Source organism: Phalaenopsis equestris, unplaced genomic scaffold (assembly GCF_001263595.1).
Source record: "Phalaenopsis equestris unplaced genomic scaffold, ASM126359v1 Scaffold000376, whole genome shotgun sequence".
Lineage (NCBI taxonomy): Eukaryota > Viridiplantae > Streptophyta > Magnoliopsida > Asparagales > Orchidaceae > Phalaenopsis > Phalaenopsis equestris.
In genome coordinates, this window is record NW_018164818.1 from 304,855 (window position 1) to 329,206 (window position 24,352).

General features: G+C 34.5%; 2 protein-coding genes across 3 annotated transcripts; one reads left to right on the top strand and one right to left on the bottom strand.

Annotated features, from left to right (window-relative positions):
* The first annotated feature begins 5,719 nt into the window (after nt 1-5,719).
* Nucleotides 5,720-8,268, top strand: LOC110026526 (folate synthesis bifunctional protein-like). The gene is given in 4 exon segments (XM_020727492.1): nt 5,720-5,897; nt 6,180-6,433; nt 6,552-7,408; nt 7,410-8,268. Coding segments are annotated over 3 exon segments (1,665 nt in total). The 5' UTR covers nt 5,720-5,897; nt 6,180-6,312; the 3' UTR covers nt 8,097-8,268.
* A 2,114-nt stretch (nt 8,269-10,382) lies between these two features.
* Nucleotides 10,383-20,439, bottom strand: LOC110026527 (probable plastid-lipid-associated protein 7, chloroplastic). 2 transcript variants are annotated; one of them, XM_020727494.1, is made up of 7 exons: nt 20,115-20,439; nt 19,910-19,977; nt 12,053-12,175; nt 11,516-11,614; nt 11,016-11,060; nt 10,845-10,918; nt 10,383-10,613 (listed from the first exon to the last, which is right to left on the bottom strand). In XM_020727494.1, exons 1-7 carry the CDS (start codon nt 20,359-20,361, stop codon nt 10,529-10,531), a joined length of 741 nt encoding a protein of 246 aa, XP_020583153.1. In that variant the 5' UTR covers nt 20,362-20,439; the 3' UTR covers nt 10,383-10,528. The 2 variants fall into 2 exon arrangements, with proteins under 2 accessions (XP_020583153.1, XP_020583152.1); XM_020727493.1 differs by having other exon boundaries at nt 19,910-20,028.
* Nucleotides 20,440-24,352: the final 3,913 nt, after the last annotated feature.

A 24,352-nucleotide genomic window follows, 5' to 3' on the forward strand; every position in this document is an offset into this window, starting at 1 on the left:
CAGCTCGTGTTCGGCTCGTTAAGCAAACGAGCCGAACACGAACGCACTTTTTGAGCTCGAAATATAAGAGCATGACTCGCTCGTGTTCGGCTCGTTTACACCCCTAACTACAACATCATAATCCAAAACTCCAGTGAAAACTTAATACAAAGTTGTTGAATATGGACTGAATTCTCCATCCAAAACAAATGAAGTGGCACATTCCAATCTCCAGCTGAAAATAGAAAACAGCGAAAACATTTTACAAGCAGCAACATAATACATCTCTAGCAGAAAGATGAAATAATTCCTCCAGCCAACACTAATGTAACAACAATCCAAAATTTATAGTAATGAACAAAATATTGTTATCGAACTAAAGCCCATGAAAATGACAGATCATTATAGGAGCTTAAAGACAATTGAACAACCACAGGCACAAAAGCCTATAATCTGCAGCTATCACAAAACAACACAAAAACCATTAGCAATAGATTCACTAGCCAAAATCCAATCCACTTTCCCATAGTGACATAATTTCTAAGTAAGAATGAAGGAAACTAAGAACTACTGAAATAAATCATTATAGTTCATTCATTGTACAATTGAAATATTGAATAGAATCCAAAATAGTAATATAAACTGATGAATTATAATAGATGATGAAAATAATAAAAAAAAAAACTATAATTCTATCCAGATATAAATAATATAATGAAATAAAATCAAACTATTAAAATGTATGGTTGAATTATAATGAACAACATGAAAGTATCATAGCATTTAAAATAAAAACATAACAGTTTATGCTTAGAAAACTCACCTGAAAAAAGACTATATTTCTATTAGATACTATTAATATAATGAAAGAAATAAAAAATATATATAAAAAAAGTATGGTTGAATTATAGTGAATGGCCAGAAATCATCATAGCACTAAAATCATTTGAGTAACAATTCTAAGGAACAAAGATCAATCAAAAGAATATTCTCAATAGACCTTACAAAAATATATAAAAAAGTATGGTTGAATTATCGTGAATGGACATAAATCATCATAGCACTACAATGAAGTGAGTGACAATTATAAGGAACAAAAATCAATCAAAAGAATATTCTCAATAGACCTTACAAAAAACCAATGACATCCAAATCCAAATCCAAAATCCAAACCAAGACATGGAGGAGAAAAGATAATTAATATAAATACTCAACACAAATAAAAAGAACAGGCCAACTAACACAAATAAGCAAATCACTAAATTGAAGAGAAGTAGAAAAAAGAAAACAACCTTAAAAAGAGACAATATCAACAATAACTCGACATCAGAACTAAGGAAAGAAAAAAGAGCGAAGAAATTAATCCAAATTATAAATCTCTTTAATATACCAAGGAACCCACAAAGAAATTAATCCAAGTTACAAATCTCTTTAATATACTAAGGAACCACCTCCCTTCTCCTCTTCCCCCTTTAATTTTCATATTTTACTTTTTTGAATCATGATTCAATGAATATTTCTTAGATGCATATCAGAAGTCTTAAAATCATTTTGAAAAATTCTTATATTTCTTTCAAACCATATATAGTAGGCAAAAACATGAACGACAATGAGAAAAAATCTTTTGGAAATATTAGAAGAAATATTATCCGCAAGTTAATGATTTGAGTGTAAGTAACAGGAACAATGAAAAAAAGAGCCATAAGGAGCATCCACAAATAATTGAATGAGAAAATGGAAGAGCACAACAAGGGTTAACTTGAATACTTCTACGAAGAAGGGCATAACAAGTGTTAAGACCTTTCTACGTAATCTTCCACATATGGAATGCAAACTTAAAGGCACTCCTTTAAAACCAAATTAGTTTCTCCAATCCTTATATGGGCAATTATTAAATGAAGAGAAATAAACTAACTTATGCGACTAATACTTTAAACCCTTCCGTAGACAATTTAAGCCATTTGTAATAAGGATGTTATAAATTTTCTAACTAAAAAATAGGAGGCGTAATAGAATTAAAATAAAAAATTTAATTATTATTATTAGTAATTTCCCAAAATTTAACATCCTTAGCGTAACTAAACCAATACAAAATAATATCCCCAAAGGTTTCTTATAAAAAATGGCCATTAAACCAATAATCAAAGGAGAAAAAAAGATTACTATTAGAAGTAACTTGAAAAGTGAAGGAGCATCTAATTTTATGGGTCACTTTATTGATTTTGTTTTTTATATAAGAAGTTGAACTAACAAAATGATTGTTGATCCAAATAGAGCCATAATAATCAATTAACCAATCAGAGAGATAGGAAGTAGAATTATAAAATTTCCATATAATCTTAGATTACACAAAGTGTTAATGACATCAAGAGAAGGCGAACCAAGACCACCATTGTGCTTAGAAAGATTAATAATATTCCAATAAATAGTTCTCATCTTATTTTCTCTCCCATTATTATGAAGAAAGTTACTAATAAGAGAAGAAATTTTCTTAATTAAATCCTTGGGTAAAATAGAAGATCGAAACTAATAATAAATGTAACTCCAAATTGTTTACTTATTAAGTTAAAGCCCCCCTACAGATGAATGAAGTTTATTTTTCCAATCGGTCAACAAAACATGAAGTTTTATCTAAGATTTTATTACAGTCGACAACCAAAAGTTTAGAAGGCTTAATAGAAACTCCCAATCCCAAAGAAGTCCTTTAAAGTAACACCACAAAATTGACATAAAGTATCTTGTAAGGACTACTAAAAATCTAAAAAACTTAACATAAAAAAATTAATAGAAACAATATTAGTTTTGTCTAAAATAAGAATATCATCAACATAGATTAGATGAAAAATATCATTTCTTCTATCAACATTAGGAATACGCTTTTGAGAATAAATATGAGATGATAAAACATTCATAATAATGAAAAACAGATAAAAAGAAAGAAGACAACCTTGACAAAGGACAAAAAAGGTAAGGAAATAATCTTTTAACTCACTATTAATAATAGCAGAAAAAATACATCTCCAGTATAAACTTTAACCCAATTGATAAAGATAGTAGGAAAACCCAAACACTCCATTCTATTATAAAGAAAAGATCTATTCACACTATCAAAGATTTTCAAAGATCAATCTTATAACAATATTTCTTAGAAGAGTTAATAGAATTAAAGTCATTTGACATTTCATTTGTCAAAATAATATTATGTACAATTTACTTACATTTAATAAAAATAGCTTAAAAATAATGAATGATATTAGAAAGAATGAGCTTTAATTTATTATCAATTACGACAATAATGACCTTGTAAATAGTATTACATGAAGAGATAAGTCTTAATTCATTAAAGGAATTAACACAAGACTTCTTAGGAATAACAACAATGACTGTATGTTTAATTCTATGAGGTATTTTAGAAGAAGTTAAAAAGTATTTAGCACTTTTAATACAATCCAAACCCACAATGTGCCAAGAATCTTTAAAAAATTTGGAATTAAACCCATCCAACCTAGGATATTTATTGTAAACAATGGAAAAAAAAGCATGTTTAATATCCTTATCATTGAATTCAATAACTAAACCATTTCAATTGATAGAAGAAATAATACTTGATATGTCATTAATAAATTATCATTATCTGACACGAATCTCGACATATGAAATGAATCTCAAGATAAATTTATGAGCAATGAATGTTCAAAACCCAATTAAAAATGACTTAGAAATCTAATTTTAACAAATTTGCAATCAAGCTGATTAGCTCGACTAGACAAACACAATGACACCAAAATTGGTTCAATCTGAGTCAAACCTCACCCAAATGAAGCCTTTAAATAATTTATTAAAGCTTTTGGGGGCACAATTGGAATGCTAAGACGATAATTCACTTTTATTATCTAAGTATGTGATGGATTCTCGTGCAATGCTAAGACGATAATTCATGACTCTATCATGATGAATCTTCTAGTAGACATTAATACTGTTAACATGAAATAATTTAAAATTATCTCCTTTATTCTTCAATAGAGAAGAATAGAAAGAAATAACTTCACTAATAATATCACCTAGATTATCACAAAAAGAAATTATTAACTAAAGGTTCTTTAATAAACTTAAGGCCCGTTTGGGGCAGCTTATTTGGTGCGGTGGCGTTTTGAAAACGCACCTGACCTGTTTGGGTAAACTACGTTTTGACAGCTTATGTGTTCTCAAAATGCTGAAAACAACATTTTCACGCCGCACCTATCTCGGTGCGGTTGGAGCTTTCTGACTGCGGTCTGGTTTTTCCAAAAAAATAAAAATTTGTAATAGCCACCGCACCTAGCTTACCAGCAAATTATTCAATAAGCTACAGCTGCCCCAAACAGACCCTTAGAACTTTATCTAATTTTATCATTTTGATACGAAAATATAGTATATCTCCCACTTTGGTAAGTCAAGAGCATTTAGTTCCTTACTTAGCCCATTTATAGTCACATTAAAAAGCATTAGAAAGATTATTCTAATTTGGAGAGGCCAACAAAAATAAATCCTTATTAATAGGATTTTCATCTATTTTATTCATATTGTAAGTCATCTGCCTTCAAAGATTCTCAATAGATATAGACAAAATGTTAGAAGAACACCATTAAATTTTTTAAATAGTCATCCTAACATTCTCAACTTTATTGCACAGGTTAAATAAATGATCACATTGCACAGTAACACTTTAAGTCGAACTATAGACCAAATTATAGTTGTCAAAATTACTCCAATAATTCTTGTACATGAAACAACAATGCAAATTCTTAGAACTTCCCAACAAAGCCAAAATCAGAGAAGGGTCAGAAGACATAAGATCCAAAACATCAAAATGGGATTGAGGGAAAACATCATATCAATATGCATTGCATAAAGCTCTATCTAAAAGACACATATAAAAAGAAAAGATCCATGAACATTAATATCAATAGAACTAATAGTCTCATAATTCTCTTCTACCAGTAGCACTGTTATCTGTATAAATAATAATAATATAAAAAGAAATATAAGAAGAATATAAAATTTAATCATGAATGAATTGAGATTTAACATAAAGAGCTGTAAAAATAAACATATCATAAATTCATTCGATACAAATTCTATTTCGAGCATTAGAAGTAGGGCTGTCAAAACAGCTCGTTGTTCGCGAACAGCTCGTGTTCGGCTCATTCGCTAAGTTAACGAATCGAACATGAACAACACGAACAAATATTTTTTTTTCCGTGTTCGGCTAGTTTTTGATGAGTATTATTTTTTTAAAAATTAATTGACTACAAGGCTACAAAGATTTATAATCAATTAAAAGTATTAATGAAGAAAATAAAATAAAAATTATTAAATTATATTCAAATGATGTTTTAAATCTTGCCTCAATTCTTAATATCTTATGACTTCGTGATTAGGGTTGTCAAAATGACTCTTTGTTCACGAACTGCTTGTGTTCGGCTCGCTTAGCAAACGAGCCGAACACAAGCACACTTTTTGAGCTCGAAATATAAACGAGCTGAACACTGGCTGAGTCTAGGCTCACTCGTGTGCGGCTCGTTTACACCCCTAATCAGAAGTATAATTATGAAAAAAAACCCTGCGTTTGAATTTTTTTAAAAATATTACAAACTGTAATTCTCTCAAGAAGACAAAGAAAATCAAAATTTAAATCTTTTCCGCTCAAAACTCTTAAATAAATCTGAATTGTAGAAATCGTACAGTGGATCCTTTTTATAGTTTTTACTAGGTCGAAAGTTCCGTGATTTTATAAATTTTGAGATTTAAAAAAGCTAATTTTACGTGTTAGGGTTGATGAAAAGAGCGAGACCGAGCAGACGAAGAGCTTCAGAGGGCAAGAGCGAGTAGGTGAGACCGAAACTGAAGCTTTGGAGCTATCTTCTTCTTCATCTCTGGTACCCACGTAAAACCTATTATGCTTCCTTCTTCTCCTTTTCTTCATGAAATTAGTTTTGAATTTGAAACCCTATATATCTAGTTCCAGTAATTAAATAAGATTGATGACGAAAAACTAATCTAGAGATTTCTAAGATTTTGGTGTTGATTTAATCGAGGGTGAAAAACCTGAAATTTTACAAAAAAAAAAAAGAAGGGTACATATATGGTATACGTTTAAATTGCTCAATTTTATCACTGAAGTTTAGTTTCTAACTTGAAGAGATGATGGATTCACACAGATCCCTGCCGCGCAATTTTTCAAGAACTTCATTGCAAGTTTGAATTTTTCGCTCATCTTGATTCATGAAGAATGCTTGAAAACTCTAAAGTTGGGTGTTTGCTTTGTCTTTCTGGATCTGTTCATGGTTGATTATGTGTTCCTCTGGTGTTTTAGAACCAAGAACACTATTCTCTCACATGGGGGTATTCGATCGAATTCACCCTATCTTCACACGCAGGATCACACAGCTTCGGCATTGGAGTTCCTCAAGAGGTATGTTTGTAAATATGAATGTTTAGGTGTGAGATATATAAATACATAAGAATTGTTTTCTACGTATGTAAAATTTTTCTTTTTTTTATTTGCAAGTCATGTGTCACCTGCATTCCAGAATCAAAATTGAGAATTTTCTCTGGTTGCTCATCGCAATGTACCCTCACTCAAAAGGCCTCCTTTTCATCACCATCAATGAGTTCAGTGCAGTCTCCTATAAATCAGGAAGTCGTGATAGCTTTAGGGAGCAATGTGGGCGATCGAATCAAAAACTTCAACAGAGCTCTTCAGCTGATGAAGGAATCAGGCATCCAAATCTCAAGCCATGGATGTTTGTATGAATCTGAGCCTGCTTATGTGACAGACCAACCTCTATTTCTCAATTCAGCTGTCCGAGGAACAACCAGATTTGGACCTTTTGAACTGTTGAAGGTGCTCAAGCAAATCGAGAAGCAGTTAGGCCGGACCGACGGCATTAGATACGGCCCAAGGCCGATCGATCTAGACATTTTGTTCTATGGAAGTCACAGATTTGAATCAGAGATTCTTACCATCCCTCATGAACGCATATGGGAGAGACCGTTCGTGTTGGCTCCTCTCATAGATCTCCTAGGAACAAATTCTAATAGAGACATCGAAGCAATTTGGAATTCGTTCTCAGGCTGCAATGGTGGTATATTTGAACAATGGCAGCAAGTCGGCGGAGAAATTTCAATCGAAAGGGAAGGACTCAGGAGAGTTATGCCCATAGGAACTCAGCTGTGGGATTGGATGAAGAGAACACATGTCATGGGGGTCCTCAATCTAACACCAGACAGTTTCAGTGATGGAGGGAAGTTTTATGAAGTACCATCTGCTGTTTCTCATATCAAACAGCTGATCTCAGAGGGGGCAGACATTATCGACATTGGCGCTCAATCAACCCGACCTTTCGCTCGTCGGCTTTCTGCTTCGGAAGAGCTTCGAAGGCTGCTCGATCCCTGTGCTAGATTCAGTCATGCAAATACCAGAGATTGAAGGGAAGCTTTTATCAGTTGATACCTTCTATGCAGAAGTAGCTTATGAAGCAGTAAAGAGAGGAGTTCATATTGTTAATGATGTCTCTGGAGGTCAGCTCGATCCCGATATTCTAGCCGTCGTCGGAGAGCTCGAAGTTCCCTTTATAATCATGCACATGAGAGGGGATCCATGCACGATGCAGAGCGAAGAGAACTTACAATATGAAGATGTTTGTGAAGAAGTTGCCTCCGAGCTATATGCATGTGTAAGCAAAGCAGAGCTTTCAGGAATTCCAATGTGGAGGATTATTGTCGACCCCGGCATTGGATTTGCCAAGCAGAAGGAGCACAACTTGGATATTCTCATGAACTTACCATCCATTAGGAAGGAGATTGGTAAAAGAAGCTTGGGTGCTTCGCGCGCTCCATTAATGGTTGGACCTTCAAGGAAGAGGTTTTTGGGTGATATTTGTGGCAGGGTTGATGCGGCTGAGAGAGATCCCGCCACCATTGCTGTTGCTACTGCTGCTATTCTTGGCGGGGCTAATATTATCAGAGTGCATAATGTGAAGGATATGTTGGATGCGGCGAAGGTCTGCGACGCATTGCGCAAAAGGAAAGGAGTGAGGGGGATTTCTGAATCACATGAACATATAGGCCTCTGAATTGTGGGCAAACATGGAGATTTTTAGATCACCACTGAATGTAAGTTAAATGAAAATATGTTATTGAGGCTTATTTTGGTACTGATAAATGAGATTTGTTATTGATTATATCTTTTTTTTTGGTCTGTGATTACTATGTTGGAAGTTTCTTTGAGTAGTTATGATGCAATTTTTTATTTTTTATCTACTGACCAGATGTTTTTAGGGCCTTTAAATTGCAAAGTAATGAGATTACAAATCAGCTGCCATTTTTTTTTTAAATTTTGAACCAATGGAATCTAGTTATAGTTTGATTGTTCTGAGCGATCTATCACAACTATTTTGTTAAGGATTTGTGAAAAAAGGCTGAAATTTTATTTAATTATAGGGGCATTTACATACATACCAGCCAATTCCTGTTTATTTACATTTCTCATACCTATACTTTATTTTTTTACATTTATACCATGTAGACTTCTTGGACGAAACCTCTCTCTCATTCTTATCTTAGTGCTAGAAATTGTAGCATGAATTTTATTTTTAAGGCTATATGCTAAGCCAGCATGACATACTTCTCAAATGAATTGAAAGATGCTTAATCCTTTCTGCATTTCTTGTAATTTCTCAAAGTCAACGAGGCGCACAGTTTCTATCATTCTTCTTAATAATTCTGTTGTAGAATTCTTTTTAGTCTTTCTCTCCAACACTCTATTAAGATTGTGATACGAACTAAGATGATTTTTCACATAAATTAGAGCAAACAAATATTTTATTTCAAGAACCCAAACAACACAACTCAAATGCATAAAAAATAAGCACATACAATTCGAGAGCTAGGCTTTCTTTCCCAACATCTACAATTCAGGAGGTAGACAATCTTTTTCAAACCCTAAACATAAAAACTCAAGACCATAATCTTCTACACCCTAACCATAACCCTAAACATATTAGCCTTAATTATATCCCACAATAATAAATATAAAATTACTAAAATTTTCTTAGCGTCGGCTTAACAATACTCCTCTCCCAACGAAGCATCTAATCCTTATGTGGAAAAAAAAAAGAAACTGTTGCTTGATCACATCGTATGGCTGCTACTCGACATGATCATCTGGCAATCTTTCCATTTGAATAGAAATTCGTAATGACTCTCATGAGTTTGAAATGCACTCTTGTGCACATCCTTCGGTCTCATATGAACATGTTGTACCCTGACTTCGAGTCATCGATCGTCAGAACACCTACCAACTTCATATCACATGTTTCTTTCATTCTATGCAACTCGATCTAGAATTTCAAACCTGCATCTTGAATTGCCCTTGCCATGGTCTTGAGCTTTACAAAAGTCTCGCACAAACTGATCTTTGTATCTCTCCTAAATACTCTGCAGTGGCATTTCTCCTCTTGTCTCGTTTCCATCATTACTCTTGCATCGTCTTATGTCCGGGAGGTTGTAACAACAAAAGGCAATGATGTAGTTGGATGCAGCCCTCCGTTGGGGTCCAACCCACCATGATTCCTTATTTCAGGTCGACATCCTTCGAATCGATCTTTTCTGGCCTCGAATTGCACGGCATCCCATTTCATCTGCTGCCGCTGGTTCCAAATCTTTTGATGCTGCAAAATTCCCACCAGATTCTGCTGTTTGAATCTACTCCACTCCTTGCTTCCATTCATTCCAACCATCTGTTTAAATACGGGGCATCTAAAATTAGTGCCCCGTATTTTCTAAAATGCTTTCATATGTATAAATATCGAGAGATAGAGAGAGAAAAGGAGAGAGCTGTATTGTGCCAAAAAGTAAATAACAAACTATATTACTTTTATTAGAGGAAAAAATATTACGTCAAGAGCCGCAGAGCGGAAGTTCATATTTTTCAATTAACTATAAGTTTTAAAAGAATATTATTAAAATATGGGGCTTCATTGTGCTCGAATGTAGAACACATTAGTTGGAAATAAAGATAAATGAACCTAAAGTGTGGGAAATTTACATACATATTACACAATTCTAAGAATTTACACACATAACCCCTAAATTTTGATATTTACATCATTAACACTGTAGTATCAAAAACTTATCATTGAAAATGTATATTTCTCTTTTTACTAGTTAGAGATAATGATATTTTTTATTTGATGCCAAAGATTTGAGTGGTATGCATGTAAATATGAATGTTTAGATGTTAATGTTAAATATTAGATGTTAAATATGTAAATATATAAGAATTGTGTGGTATGTATGTAAATGCGCCCCCCACCAACCCCCCCCAAATGAAACTTCATTAGTAAGCTTAGGGATGGTCCCACAATCTTGTAGCATAAATGCCAATAAAATTTTAATTTTTAAGAATATTTGAGCTGCATTGCAATCTTATTCTCATGAATTACATGTAAAGTGATAGGCCTCTTTGCCTGTAAAATTTGTGTCATTACACATCTTCTAATGATTTCTAGACCGACTGTTCTGCAGCTCTCTCTAAAACAAAGATGGCGCCTTTGTCATTCCTTCCAATCCTCAAAGAATCATCAACATATCTAACATTGCTTAGGGAAACAATCCTATAATGCTTACTGAAGATATATAAAAATTGAAATTTAGGTGTTAGATATGTAAATACATAGGAATTAAGTGGTATGTATGTAAATCTTCCTAAAATCATTTGTATGAGGCAGTGATGGGTATGTTAGAACTGGCCATTATCTTACTGAAGAGAATGATTGACTTCATAAGTAATATGTTCTTAAAAAAATGTAGAGAAAGGATACGTTATATCAAGCCAGCCAGCAGGATTGAAGATGTCAATCAGAAGGTCGTAGTTTTTCTGGAACAAATTCATTAACTGTCCCAACAAAAGAATAAAAAAAAAAGAAAATTAATGGAATCTATTTATTTTCATAGAAATTCACTGTTTAGCTATAATTTGAGACATATGTTACCTGCTTTGGAGTGATGCTTGAAGTTTCAAGTTTGATGATGACCCTCTTAAACAATAAAAATAAGAATATTTACATGAGCCAGGATCAAACTCTCCATGAGATTTAGAGTTGCATTACTTATAGCTTCCTTGTTCGTAGACAAAGCGGATTCGTAATTGTCTTTCATTCCAAGGCCGAACGAAGGCATGTATCCATGCGCTTCATATTTGCCTGGAGTTCGCTCCCGGAAAGATAGCCCCCTACCCCCTCATGTTTCAATTCTTATGTATTTTTACATATCTAACACTCAATTTTCACTTTTTACTAGTAAAAATGGTAGAGTAAAATGTAGCCTTTTTGATGTGACAACAAAGCTTTGGGTGATAAGAAGGTTAAAAAAAGTTAAGTTTTTGGGTTAGATATGTGAATACATAGGAGTTGAGTGGTATGTATAAAAATAATGCATTTGCGAGCTTTAAAAATTTTAATCCAATTAAAGAAAAAATAAATAAATACTTAACTGTCTTTGATGCTATTTTATATGATGCCTCAATGGTTAGTTGTCCTGTGAGAAGCTTTAAGCCCTTAGCACTGAAATTGATCACGTTAATGGCTCTCTCCTTCATTAGCGAGCAAACAATCAAATGTTAGTAACTTTAAGAAGCTTTTGTGCAGCTGTCTTATCTCTCATCAATTTGCATGCATACTATTAATATCAATTCAAGAAAAATCTAGGATATTATTAGTATAGCTATATTTTTTTTTTTTGTAAATATAGCGGTAAGAAAAGGATTTTTTTTAAAATTATTATGGGTATTATAAATATTTTTTTAATGAAAAAGTCAGACAATAACTTTCTTACAGTTATCATACTTTAGCAGATATGATCGTTAAAAGCAATTTCCTGTTAGAATTTTTTTTAGAAAATAACATGAAAATAATAGCCAAATGCTCGTGTGGTGACGATTTTGAAGAACAAAATATAAAAAAACTATCACAAACAGGCACTTAGTTTTTCTCTGAGGAGATGTCTCCTTGAATGAGAGGACTTGCCTGACCTTTGGTACATCTATTGTCTGATAGAGATCTCCTAGGCTGATGAAGTCGCGTAAGCCGAGTTTTGTTCTTTTAGATCCAAGTATTGTTATAGTACTGTAGATGAGCTTCCAGCTTCCATTCACCTTTACTCTTGCAAAATAATAACCAAATCTTAAGAATTGTTTCAGCAAAACTATATTAATTGCAGCAGAGGCAAAAACAACATAAACATCATTTCACCTTAACCTTGCAAAATCACATATATTCACTATGGAATAGTTGAATAATCCACATTTCTACAATGTATTGGAATGAGTTGTAGCATCAGGCTTGGGAGGAAAGATCAATAACGAATAGTAAGATATTCTAAGCAAGTGATGGGTTAGCAATTAGTGACTTTATGTTCAAATTTGTGGTGCTTTGAAGCATGGAGAAGCTATGAAGGGTGCAAGTTATTTTTTTTTTGCATTACATAAGGAAATTTAATAACATATTCTTAGCAAGTGAGAAATATAAATGGAACCAGGGGGTGAGAAAAATATTCATAATGCATGATACAAAATTTTTAAGCTTAAATTCTTTTGTTACTATTTATAGAAGCTTCACCTCTTGTAAATTTAAGGAAAGTCCTGCCTCCAAAGTTTAAGTTATTCCACTGAATATAAGATTTAATTTTCCAAAGAAGACACTCCCATTAGCACACGTCTTGCTTGTGAGGATAAGTTCAACAATGCCATTCATGCACACCGCTTGGTCGTCACCATGCTAGCACAAGCAAGCATAACAAAGCCTTATTGATAATCCTTGAAGGAATTAACTTTTGAAGGTTCAGAGTTTCCTTGATCTAAAATTATTTACTTTTTACTGTTAGTGGTACAGATGACAGCTTAATCCTTCTTGGCATGTCCATAGCTATTCCTAAGGGTTTGTTTGAATGCAAATTTGCATGCATTAGCAAGCTAATGTAAACCAATTGTTGGGAATTTTTAAATTTTGATGTTTGATTAGATGAAAAAAAGAGTGTAATGTAAATTTTTGGTGAATTTAGAATTCATCATTTAGTTTAAATTTGATGCATTTGAAAATCAGTGGAATTCCAAATATGCTATAAGAAGTTGTCACTGCTGACAACTGCTGCCAGCCATCGCCAACTGCCAGCTATCGTTGGTGATCACTGCTGCTATTGTAGCCCTCTCCATTGGCTACTATACCACTGTCACTGAGTAGTTATGTTGTGTAGGAAGCTTGATTGGTAGCAGCAGGGATCACTCTGAAGGGTTTCTGGCGCGACGCACCTGTGCCTTGATGGTGCCCCTGCCTGCATATAGAGAGTGCGACATGCCTACACGGGTCTGCAGCGCCCCCTCACCACATTTCAATCACATATACGCTTGGTTCTAGAGAGTGCGACACTTTCGTGCCTAACAATGGCACGTGCACACCAGATGCAGTTCTCTATTCGAATTCAATTTAAAGATTTTGATTCAAGCGATGAAAGTTACGACTCTCGCGTGCGGTGATTCAACAAGGTTCCCGTGAAAGAAAGAAGAGTCGAGGATGAGGATTTCGGCGTGCAATTTCTCTTATGAGATTGAGAGAAAAGGGTTGGAGGGAAGTCCTATATGTTCTATCGATAGTAGAAAAAACATCTGAGTGTGCATCTTTGTATTTTTTAGGTTTTTTCATAGTGAAAATTTCTTGGTGCTGTGGCTATGTAGTTTTTTCCTGTTCCTCGAGTTTTTCCACGTTAATTCTTGATGTGTTTTTTCTTGGTTGTGCTTTTTTTCAATTCTTTGTTTTGGATTTATTATGTGTTTTTTCTTGGAATTATTGTGTTGTGCTTTTTTTCAATTCTTTGTTTTGGATTTATCGAATTGGTACGATCCTATTCTGCGGTGTAATTTTGATTTCTAATCAATCGAAACCATAGAAGTATATATATAGTTCTATCCCAACATGTGGTATCAGAGCGGACATTCTTTGATTCGAGCAATGATCGACGAAGCAAGATATAAAGTGGAAAAGTTCAATGGATCAAACTTCACATTTTGGAGTATGCAAGTAGAGGATTTTTCGTACCAGAAAAAAAAAATCTACCAATACAAGGAACCACAAAGAAGCCTGAGTCTATGACTACGGAGGAATGGGAATTACTAGATCGAACGGCTCTAGGTTTGATCCATTTGTTATTTTCCTTGTATGTTACATTCAATATAGTGAATGAGAAAATCATGGTGAATCCCATGACGATACTGACAAAAATATATGAAAAACATCCTGCTTCTGATAAGATTTTTCTGATAAAGAGATTATTCAATATGAAGATGGCGGAAGAGAGTTCAATGACAGAACATTTGAACAATTACAGAACTATAACGAGCCAGTTATGCTCTGTAAGGATCAAAGTTGATGATGAGGTCAGAACACTGTTAATTATATCTCTATTGTCGAACAGGTGGGATAATTTGGTCATGGTAGTGAACAACTCTTATGAGAATATGAAGTTGAACTTCGATGATATCGTAAGATTGTTGATGAGTGAAGTTCATAAAAGAAAACAAATGATGAATCTTTAGGTTCTACATTAAATGCTAAAAATAAGAGAAGAAATCTGGACATGAATACAGGAAGAGATAGATTCAAGTTCAGAAGAAGAAATTACAGAGGAGAATGTTGAAACTGTGAAAAGAAAGAACATTTCAAGAAGGATTGTATAACTCTAAGAAAAGCTGGCGGCGGAGGACAGAAAAAAAAAAATCTCTCAACAAATATCTCCATAGTCAAAATCCAAGGTTTTATCCTTAGTCAGCAATATAATAGATTTAAGCGACTCTTTTCACACATGCTAAAAATAATATGAAGAAACAATGTTCACTATGAAATATCATACAAATGCCTGTAATATCATACAAATGGATGATGTTAATATCAAGTTGCCAAATAAAATATTCTGGAAGCTTACTGAAGTGATAAATGTTCCAAGTATGAAGAAAAATCTTATCTCTATGAGTCAGCTGACAAAGTCAGGATTCATGACTATTTTCATGGGTGATTTGTGGAAGGTGATTGGGGGGAAATAGTGATAGCTTGGTGCAACATTCAAGGGGCCCTTTACCTGATCAATGAAATGATAAATTTCATTGATATGACTGGAATCAAGGTGGATGCTTGTCTATAGCATCGTAGGTTTTTGGACATATGAGTGAGAAATATATGAAGTCCTTTCTTTCAAAGAATAAACTTCCTGGTTTGAAATCAGTAGATTTGAATTTCTACAAATATTGTATACATGACAAGAAAAAGAATGTTTCTTTCTCTAAAAGTGAGTCAATTGTGAAGTCAAATAAAATGGAGTTAGTGCATACTAATATATGAGGTCTTACTCAAGTCCATTGAAGGTTCTCACTATTTTGTCATATTTTTTTACGATCACACCAGAAAGGTAAAGCAAAAATCTAAAGTATTTGAAGCATTTAAGAGGTGGAAAACTGTGGTAGAAAATGAGATAGGTTTGAAGTTGAAGTGTCTCAAGATGAGATAATGGGGATGGGTATTATGATTAGAAGTTCAAGAATTTTTGTGCTATAAAAAGGCTCAATCATGTGTTCACTGTGCCAATAACTCCACAATAGAGTAAATAGAATAAATAGAATAAATAGAAAAATCACGGAGCATGTCAAAAGTATGAGGCAACATGTAAGGTTGCCAAAACAAGTTTGTAATGATGCCCTAAACATTGTTTTTTATCTGATTAACCATGATCCATTAATACCTTAGGAGGAAGGCTAACCGAAAGAAGTTTAGAGTAACAAGGACATAAATTTATCTCAATTAAAAGTATTTGGGTGTTATGAAAATGTACACATTGATGTAGAGTCTATGAGTAAGTTTGACTCGAAATTTGTTAAGTGCAATTTCATTGAATATAACTCAGATGGGCTTGAGTATAAGTTTGATGACTATCAAATCAGAAATTCATCAGAAGCAGGGATATCAGTATATCATGTTCAATGAAATGGAGATTTATAAGGACAAGAACAAAATTGAAGATTTTTTGTCAGTTATCTCTTAAGAGTCCAAGTATGATGAGATAGCAAACATTGGTGATCAAGATTGTGGAGAAAGAAAGTGTTCAACCAGATGGAGCACAAGAAGTTTCTCAATCACCTACTATTGAAGTCAAGAGGTCTAATAGAGTAATACAACCGGTACACATGTATTCTTCTTTGTTACACTATTTGTTGTTAACAGATAGTGGTGAACCAAAGTGCTTTAAGGATGCCACTCAAGTTGAAGATTTAAGAGAGTGGAAGCTTGTTATGGATAATAAGATGCAGTCTTTGGAGTCAAATCAGACCTCAAATTTGACAGCAATATTGGATGACAAAAGAACACTTCACAACAAGTAGTTCCACGAGCGGGTGTTACGAGGCAAAGCTTATTGTCAATGGATTCTAGTAGAAGAAAGGAGCGAAATACATAGATTTTTTCTACGGTGGTGAAGATGATAACCGTCATAGTTGTGTTGAGTTCGGTAGCAAAGGAAGATCTCCATCTAGAGCAAATGGATATAAAAAACACATTGCTTACATGAAGATATGGAGGAAGAATTATATATAGTGTAACTATAGAGTTACAAGGTTTCAGAGAGAAGATATGGTCTGCAAGTTGAAGAAAAGTATTGGTTTGAAGCAGGCCCCGAGACAACGGTGCAGGAGATTTGATAGGTTTATGTCAGACAACGAATGCAAGAAGTTCCAAACAGACTATTATTGCTTCATCAAACACTTCGGTAATTATTATATCTTAATTTTTTTGTATGTGAATGACAAACAAATATGATAAAAATAAAAATTTTGAAGGAGCAATTATCAAGTGAGTTTGAAATGAAGAATTTATGCCCAACCAGAAAAATTATCAGGATGAGAATCAGTAAGGACAGATTGAAGTTTTCCTTGGACAGGATATGTTGAGAAAATCATATAGAGGTTTAACATAAGTGAGGCAAAGCTAGTTTACACCCCCTTAGGTAGTCACTTTAAGCTATTCAAGGAACTATCACTTAAGTCTGAAGCAGAGCAAGCATAGATGAGAAGAACCCCTTATGTTTCAATAGTTGGAAGCCTGATGTATGTTATGATTTATATCAGACTAGAGTGGTCATCAAGTACAGGGGTAATTCATACAGACATCACTGAGAGACAGTGAAGAGGATTCTCAGGTATTTGAAATGAACAATCAACATGAAACTTTATTATGAAAGTGCATGGATAAGTCAACAGAAATTTGTAGATTCAGATCTGACAGGAGATTTGGATGTTAAAAGTATAACATGGTATATCTTCACTTTAGGGGACACAACAGTGAGTTGAGTTTCCAGGTTGCAGAAGATTGTTGTACTTTCAACCACGAAGGTTGAATACATTATTATTACTGAAACTAGCAAAGAAATGATTTGGCTACAGGGCTTTATGACAATTGGATAAGAAGTGGGGGATTGAAAAGCTTCAAAGTGACAACATGAGTGCTATTTATCTTGCTACGAATGATGTTTTTCATGCCTGAACAAAGTGTATTCAACTTAGATATCAATTTATATACTCTCTTAGAAGATGGACAGTCTTTCTTGAAAATGATACACAACTCAGAATCATGCAGACATGTTGATGACGGTGGTGACTATCGAGAAATTGGAGTTATGTTTTGCCTCAATTGAAATTCATGAAAGTTGAGCACTATGTTACATGAATATGAGGATGATACAGATGGAGTTGTAGATATGATGAAGAGGTTTTCTAGGTTAGCACACCCGCACCTGGATGATGCCCCCTCGCCTAAAAACTGAAAGCGTGACATGTCCTTGTCATTATGGGGGCGCGCCCGCGTCAGGGTCTGCAGTGCACCCCCCTCCTCCCCCAATCGTATTTCGGGCACCTATGCGCCTGATTCTAGAGAGCGCAACACTCCTGCTCCTAGGAGTGGAGTGCGCCAGCTGTGGTTGTCTCTTCTGATTCGGTTTAAAGCTTTCGATTAAGCGACGAAGGTTTCGACTTTCGCATGTGTTTTGACAAGGTTATCTTAAAGCAAAGCAAAGTCGAGGAGGATTTCAGCGTGCAATTTCTCCTGTGAGAATAAGAGAAAGGGTTGTAGCAAAGTCCTGTAAGTTCTATTGATTCTGGAGAGAAGATCTGAGTGAGTGTCTATATATATTTCTAGTTATTCATAGTGAAAATTTCTCTGTGATGTGGTTCCGTGATTTTTTCTCGTTTTTGGGGGTTTCCACGTTAAATCTTAGTGTGTGTTTTTTGGAATTGTTATGTTGTATTTATGTTAATTTTTTTTCAGATTTCTCGAATTGGTATGATCTTATTCTATGGTGTGATTTGATCTTTAATTAATCAAAACCCTAGAAGTATATATATTGTTATGTATGCAAACTTAACACAATATATTAATAAAAAAATTATTTAAGTTCAATTAGCTTATATTTTAATTAAATAATAAGTAAAATGTGTAAACTAAGAGATTGATGCTTGTGAGATAAATAAGTGGCTGAAATTTTGGCTTGAAAGTTTAAATTTATAGGTCAGGGCGCTAATTTTTTTTAAATAATATATTTTTAACATATCTGATGTGCATTAAATTCAGTACCTTCATGTGCCACAACATGAAGTCACTTTCATATTACAATAAGACAATCAAAGTCATCTTCACAACAATACTCTTAAAATTGAAATGTGGCATTTGATTGCTTGTAGATATTCTAAGAAGCCCAACAAAGAGTTGATGCGACTCTAGCACGACCGAAAAAGAGTATTGTAGATCGTCGAGGCGAGCAACTAATGAGTTTTGTAAGAGGAGGAAGGAGAGGAGGGTGATGATGATTATGACTTTGATGATGTTCTGTCGCGTAGGGATTTATGTATTTTTTCCATTTTTGGTAATGTGAACATTTATTCTACGTGTAGATGTAAACTTTCACTTATTTAGATTCATATTTGTTAAATTATGTTTGTTCTCATCATTTTTACTTATTAGTAATATTGCTTATGAGTTGTGATGGTACTTGTTTGTAAGATAGATTAGTACTATGCAGGTTATGAAACTCTTATCGTTATTTTATATTTTTTTAAATTTGTCACATGTTTGCGTCAGACTTTAATTACTATATTTTTTAGAAGCCATTTGATACATTCTGACGCTAATATAACATCTGCAGCAAACAAAGTTGACACAAATAACCACACTAATTTGCATCTTCCACAGTTCGAGACAAATGCTAATGATAAATGTTGTGTCAGAGTGGACCGCATCGAATTCTTTAACATCAATGCTGACGGATGCTAAGTCTGATGCGAGATGTGTGTTCTATTTTTTTGACACTAATTGCATTACCGATCCCAGTTTTTGTGTAATCTGACGCAACTCCGACACAAATCAAGTTTAGTGGCAGAATATCCCCATGCCAGAGCAAGATTCATGCTACACTAATTTGCATAAATCCTGTAGTGCAAGGAATTAGAGCAGGATCTAGCCACCTTAAGTCACCAACTCAACGAAGATTAGGTCACATAGAGTCGTGTTGGCAAGTGATGCCGCTGACATTGTGACTTTGACTTTTAAAAATATGTTTTTTCATTGATTTAAAAAAAATCAAAAAAGATATTTTAACAATTTAGCCTTCTAAAAAAGGATGATGTTCTTTTTTATTTATTTTGTCTGCCAAATCGAAGTAACATTCGAGGGACTTGCACCCAAATAAATCACAGAACTAAAAAACATAATCATTTTTCAAACTAAAAAACTAAAAAGTCTAACATCAAGCAACCAAATATGACCAAATCGGCGAATTATACATAAAAAACAGTAACCAGTACCTTATAAAGCAGGTGATCAGTTGGTTTTGGTGTGGGATTCCTAAGCTCCAGCTGCTCCACCAGCTCCTCTATCTTTAATTTCTTCACAGATGTCAATCCAAATATTCCTCTATTTGTGCCTTCGATCATAAAACCACCAAGAAAAACGAAAAAAAACATGTAAACAATTTTGCCCTAAACTATACAAGAAGAAGCTAAACCCTACCTTGCAATGCCAGGTAAAGCTCCGCTTTGATGTCCTCTGTTGTCCTGTATGCTCCAGTTCCAGTAGAAGCTGCTGAAGCTCCGGCAATGGGCGCTTGCCTCTCGTTTAGACATCGTCTTCTTCCTGAGGAAGGAAGCTTCCTAATCTCCAGGCGGAGTGGGTAAGGAAAAATTCCTTCCGATTGCGAAGCTCGTAAATGTGTGAGATGGCGATGTATTGGGCGAAGCACCGCCGCAGTAGCTGACATTAGGTTTCAGCCGCCGGAGAGAGAGTGAGAGAGAGAGATTAGACTAAAATTTAAAAGAATTGCAGGACCAGTATAAGGTGGCCGTAGATCTCCAAGGATAACGTTCACTGAAAGCGTATGACTGCTATTTATTAAAAAAATAATAAAAACTTCTTATCCTGCTTTAGCGGGACATATTTCATATTTTTAATAATTTTTTTTTTATTTTTTATTTTTGACGTTATGATAAAGAGAGAGAGAGAGAGAGAGATTAGGCCAAACAAAAGAGCTATCAAACTACCTACATGTGCATCAAAAATATTTCAGATTGGATCCTGCAAACTGAACGACCAATAGTTTGGACGATCTGATGCATGGACGACCATCATCCTGGACAACCCACAACCAAGATGACCAGAAGTCTAGACGAACAGCAACCTCGACGACTCGTAGCCTAGACAACCCGTAGGGTGAACAACCCGCTGCCTGGACAACCCGCTATTTGGACGACCCGCTGGTTGGATGACCAGCAGCCTATATGACCAACAACCTGGATGAACTATATTCCATAGTTTGGACGACTCGTAGTCTGGATGACACATAGTATAAACGACTTATGGTCTAGAAGACCCGCTGCCTGAACAACCCTCTGTTTGGACGACCATTTGTCTGGACAACCAGCAGTATAGGCGACTCACAGTCTGGATGACCCGTACCATCGATGAACCACAATATAGACGACCCAGGGTTTGGAAGATCTGCAGTATGGATGACACCCAGCGTGGACAATCTAATACGACCAATAACCATAGGCCCATACATGTCAAAGATCCAAAATAACATGTACACCCTCATTAAAGCAGAGTTAGAAATGTAATATCTTTATATTGTATTTTATCCCTAATAAATACGGGATCATTTCAAGAAAGGAAGACTTTGATCTTCTCTCTCTTCTCATTTATCCATAAATATTCAATCATAGAAAAAGTGTCACAAGAGCACGAGAATACCCCGGTTCACCACAGAGGGGAAATTCGTCATGTTCTCTCTCTCTCTCTCTCTCTCTCTCTCTCTCTATCTATCTATCTCTCTCCCTCCCCCCTCTCCCTCTCCCTCTCCCTCTCTCTCTTTTCTATTTTACAATATAATCCTTAGATGTGATTCACTAACAAATTCAGATTCAACATCCAAAAAGATACGGTGAGCATAGATCACACCACAAACAAGAAGAGGAACATCACAATAAGAAAAACTGGGAATTAAGTTTGTCCCGACCAGCACCAGTTTCGTCAGGCTAGATACCAGTCGACCGAGCCTGGACGACTGACCCAACCTAAACAACCGACCCAACCTAGATGACCTAACTTGGGCGATTGGCCAAGAGGAACGACCCATAGTATGGATTACCATTTGTTTGGATGACCCGCTGGCAGTCTAGATGACCCGCATTCCGACTAACACTTGTGAACCTTTGGAAGTTCTATGTAATAGATGGTCAAAATTTGATCAGTGCTCGGGAAACTTGTCCAATCGAGTAGTGGAAGTTTTGTTCAAGCAACAATACCAACAATGACGATTAATTTATAATTGGCAAATTGCTCAAGGACTGACCCAACAATGCTCAAGCATCGAAAGCTTGTGTTTCTTAACTCGACACAAGCCTCTAGAGGTGGTTCCTTACTTGTTAGCGACAAGATCCATGGTGAGTGGCGGTGCAATTCATCCCAGTATCAAGACTCAGTGGTTAACTCTGAAAAGACAATGACAAGATTCGCTTAATACGCCTGACAAAAGGTGTGGCTCGCCCGAGGTAACGACTTGACCGAGCAAATGAGACATATGAGGTGTAAGACTTGAACAGGGTGATAACTCAGCAAAATCGACCAAAGAAATATTTAGGAACGTTCATCAATTATTATAAGCCAAGTGCTTGTCACAAGAAAAATAAAACACCCACTAAGAGGTAAAACACAAAAATAAAGGTTAAGACTGACTGAGAACTTTTCTTTATGTTACACTCAAAAGATTTCCATAAATTTTTTTACCTGTTTACTTACATATGTCAAAAGAAAAAAAAAATTCTCTAAGTTATAGAAAAGGCTGACAGAAAGGCAGGTCAGTCGATTGAAAAACACTGATTGAGCCAAAGGGTAGTAAAGCCCCCGAGGACTTTAATAGGGAACTTTAGAGCCATATAAAAAAAGGAAATTCAATTATTCAGTTTTCGATTAAGAGTAGATGCGATAACTTTTTTTCGAATTAAAGTTCTCTTATTATTTTCCTAGTTGCATTTCAAAGAGATAAAAGAATCAGAAAACTAAATATGTAAATAAAAAAAATTCGTCAAATTGAATCACGCAGACAAGACGACCAACATGATGGATGACCCACAGTCTAAATGACCATCAACCAAGATGACCAACAACCTGGATAGTCAGCAACCTAAACGACTTATAGTCTTGATGACCAGCAGCCTGGAGCATCTGCAGTTTGAATGACCAGTTGCCTGGACGACCAACATTCTAGATGACTAGACGACCTGCAGTCTGCACGAACCACTTCCTAGATGAACCGTAGTCTAGACAACTAGCATGTTGAATTACCCACAGCCTTGACGACTAGCAACCTGGACGATCTATAGCTTGGATGACCCACAGTCGAGACGAGCTGCATTCTGGATGATCAATAATCTTGATGATCGGCAGTCAAGATGACTGGAATCTGGACAACCCATTGCTTAGACGACCCACTGCCCGGACGACCCACAATTTGAATGACCTACACTATGGATGACTAGTAGTCTAGAAGAGCCACATTCTAGATGATTTGCAGTTTGGATGACCCAAAATCTAGACGACCAGCTGCCTGTTTGACAATCAGTCTAGATGACTCGCAGCTTGGACAAACCAATACAATCGATAAACACGAGTCCACATATGGAAAATATCCAAAATAATATGTACACTCTCATTAAAGCAAGGTTAGAATTGTAACATCTCATATTGTACCTTTGACCCTCCCACTCTCTCTCCTATGTATCCATAAAGATTTGATTATATAAAAAGGGTCATAAGAGCCTGATAATACCCCAATTTTTCTTAGAGGGACAAGTCACTGTGCACTCCTCCCCATGTCTCTACCCTCTCTCTCTCTCTCTATCTCTCGTTATATGCTCTGATACTTGGGTTTGATTCACAGATAAATTCAAATTCAACAATACCTGAGGACCTTAGAATATACATTGATAAGAGACATATAAGAAACAAATAAAGCTAAGGACTTGTTTGGATATATATATATATATATATATATATATAAAATAAGATATTTGCGTAACATATTTTTAGTATATATATTTAAAATTTTAAAATAAATTAACAAGTGTTTAAAATTTTTTAAATAATTATATATGTTTTAAGTGTATTAAAACAATCATATTTTATTTTAATTTATCTAATATTTTTTATTTAAAATATAAATATAAATAAAATAAAATAAAATAGAAATAAAAATAAACAGTAAATGTGATTCTAAATTTCTCATTAATGAGTAATAAATCAATTACAAGCTAGAAAAAGCTTTTTAATTAAATTTAATTCTCAAATAACAATTACTTTAGCACTCATACTTTGTTTTTAGTATATTTTAAGTGTTATATCAGATGTTTTCATAAAAGTTGGTGAAATATATTTTTGGGCTATTTTATATAAAATATAGATCCTATTTATGTTGTTAAATTTATTTTGAGGTAAATCTGAACATATAAAAGCCTTCTCATACTCCTAAAATTGAAATTACAGATAAGCTCACAAGGAAAGACATTGTCTTCCAGTATCTATTCTTAATAAAAGTAGCTTTTGTCAAATGGAAGATAATAAGTAGAAGCTTTTTTACCATATTAGTAAGATCTTTATAAAAAAATTATTGAAATTATTACATATAAAATCAATGTATAATAGTAAAGTGATAAGCATATTTTTTATTCAAAATAAGGTTAAGTAGACCTTTAAGA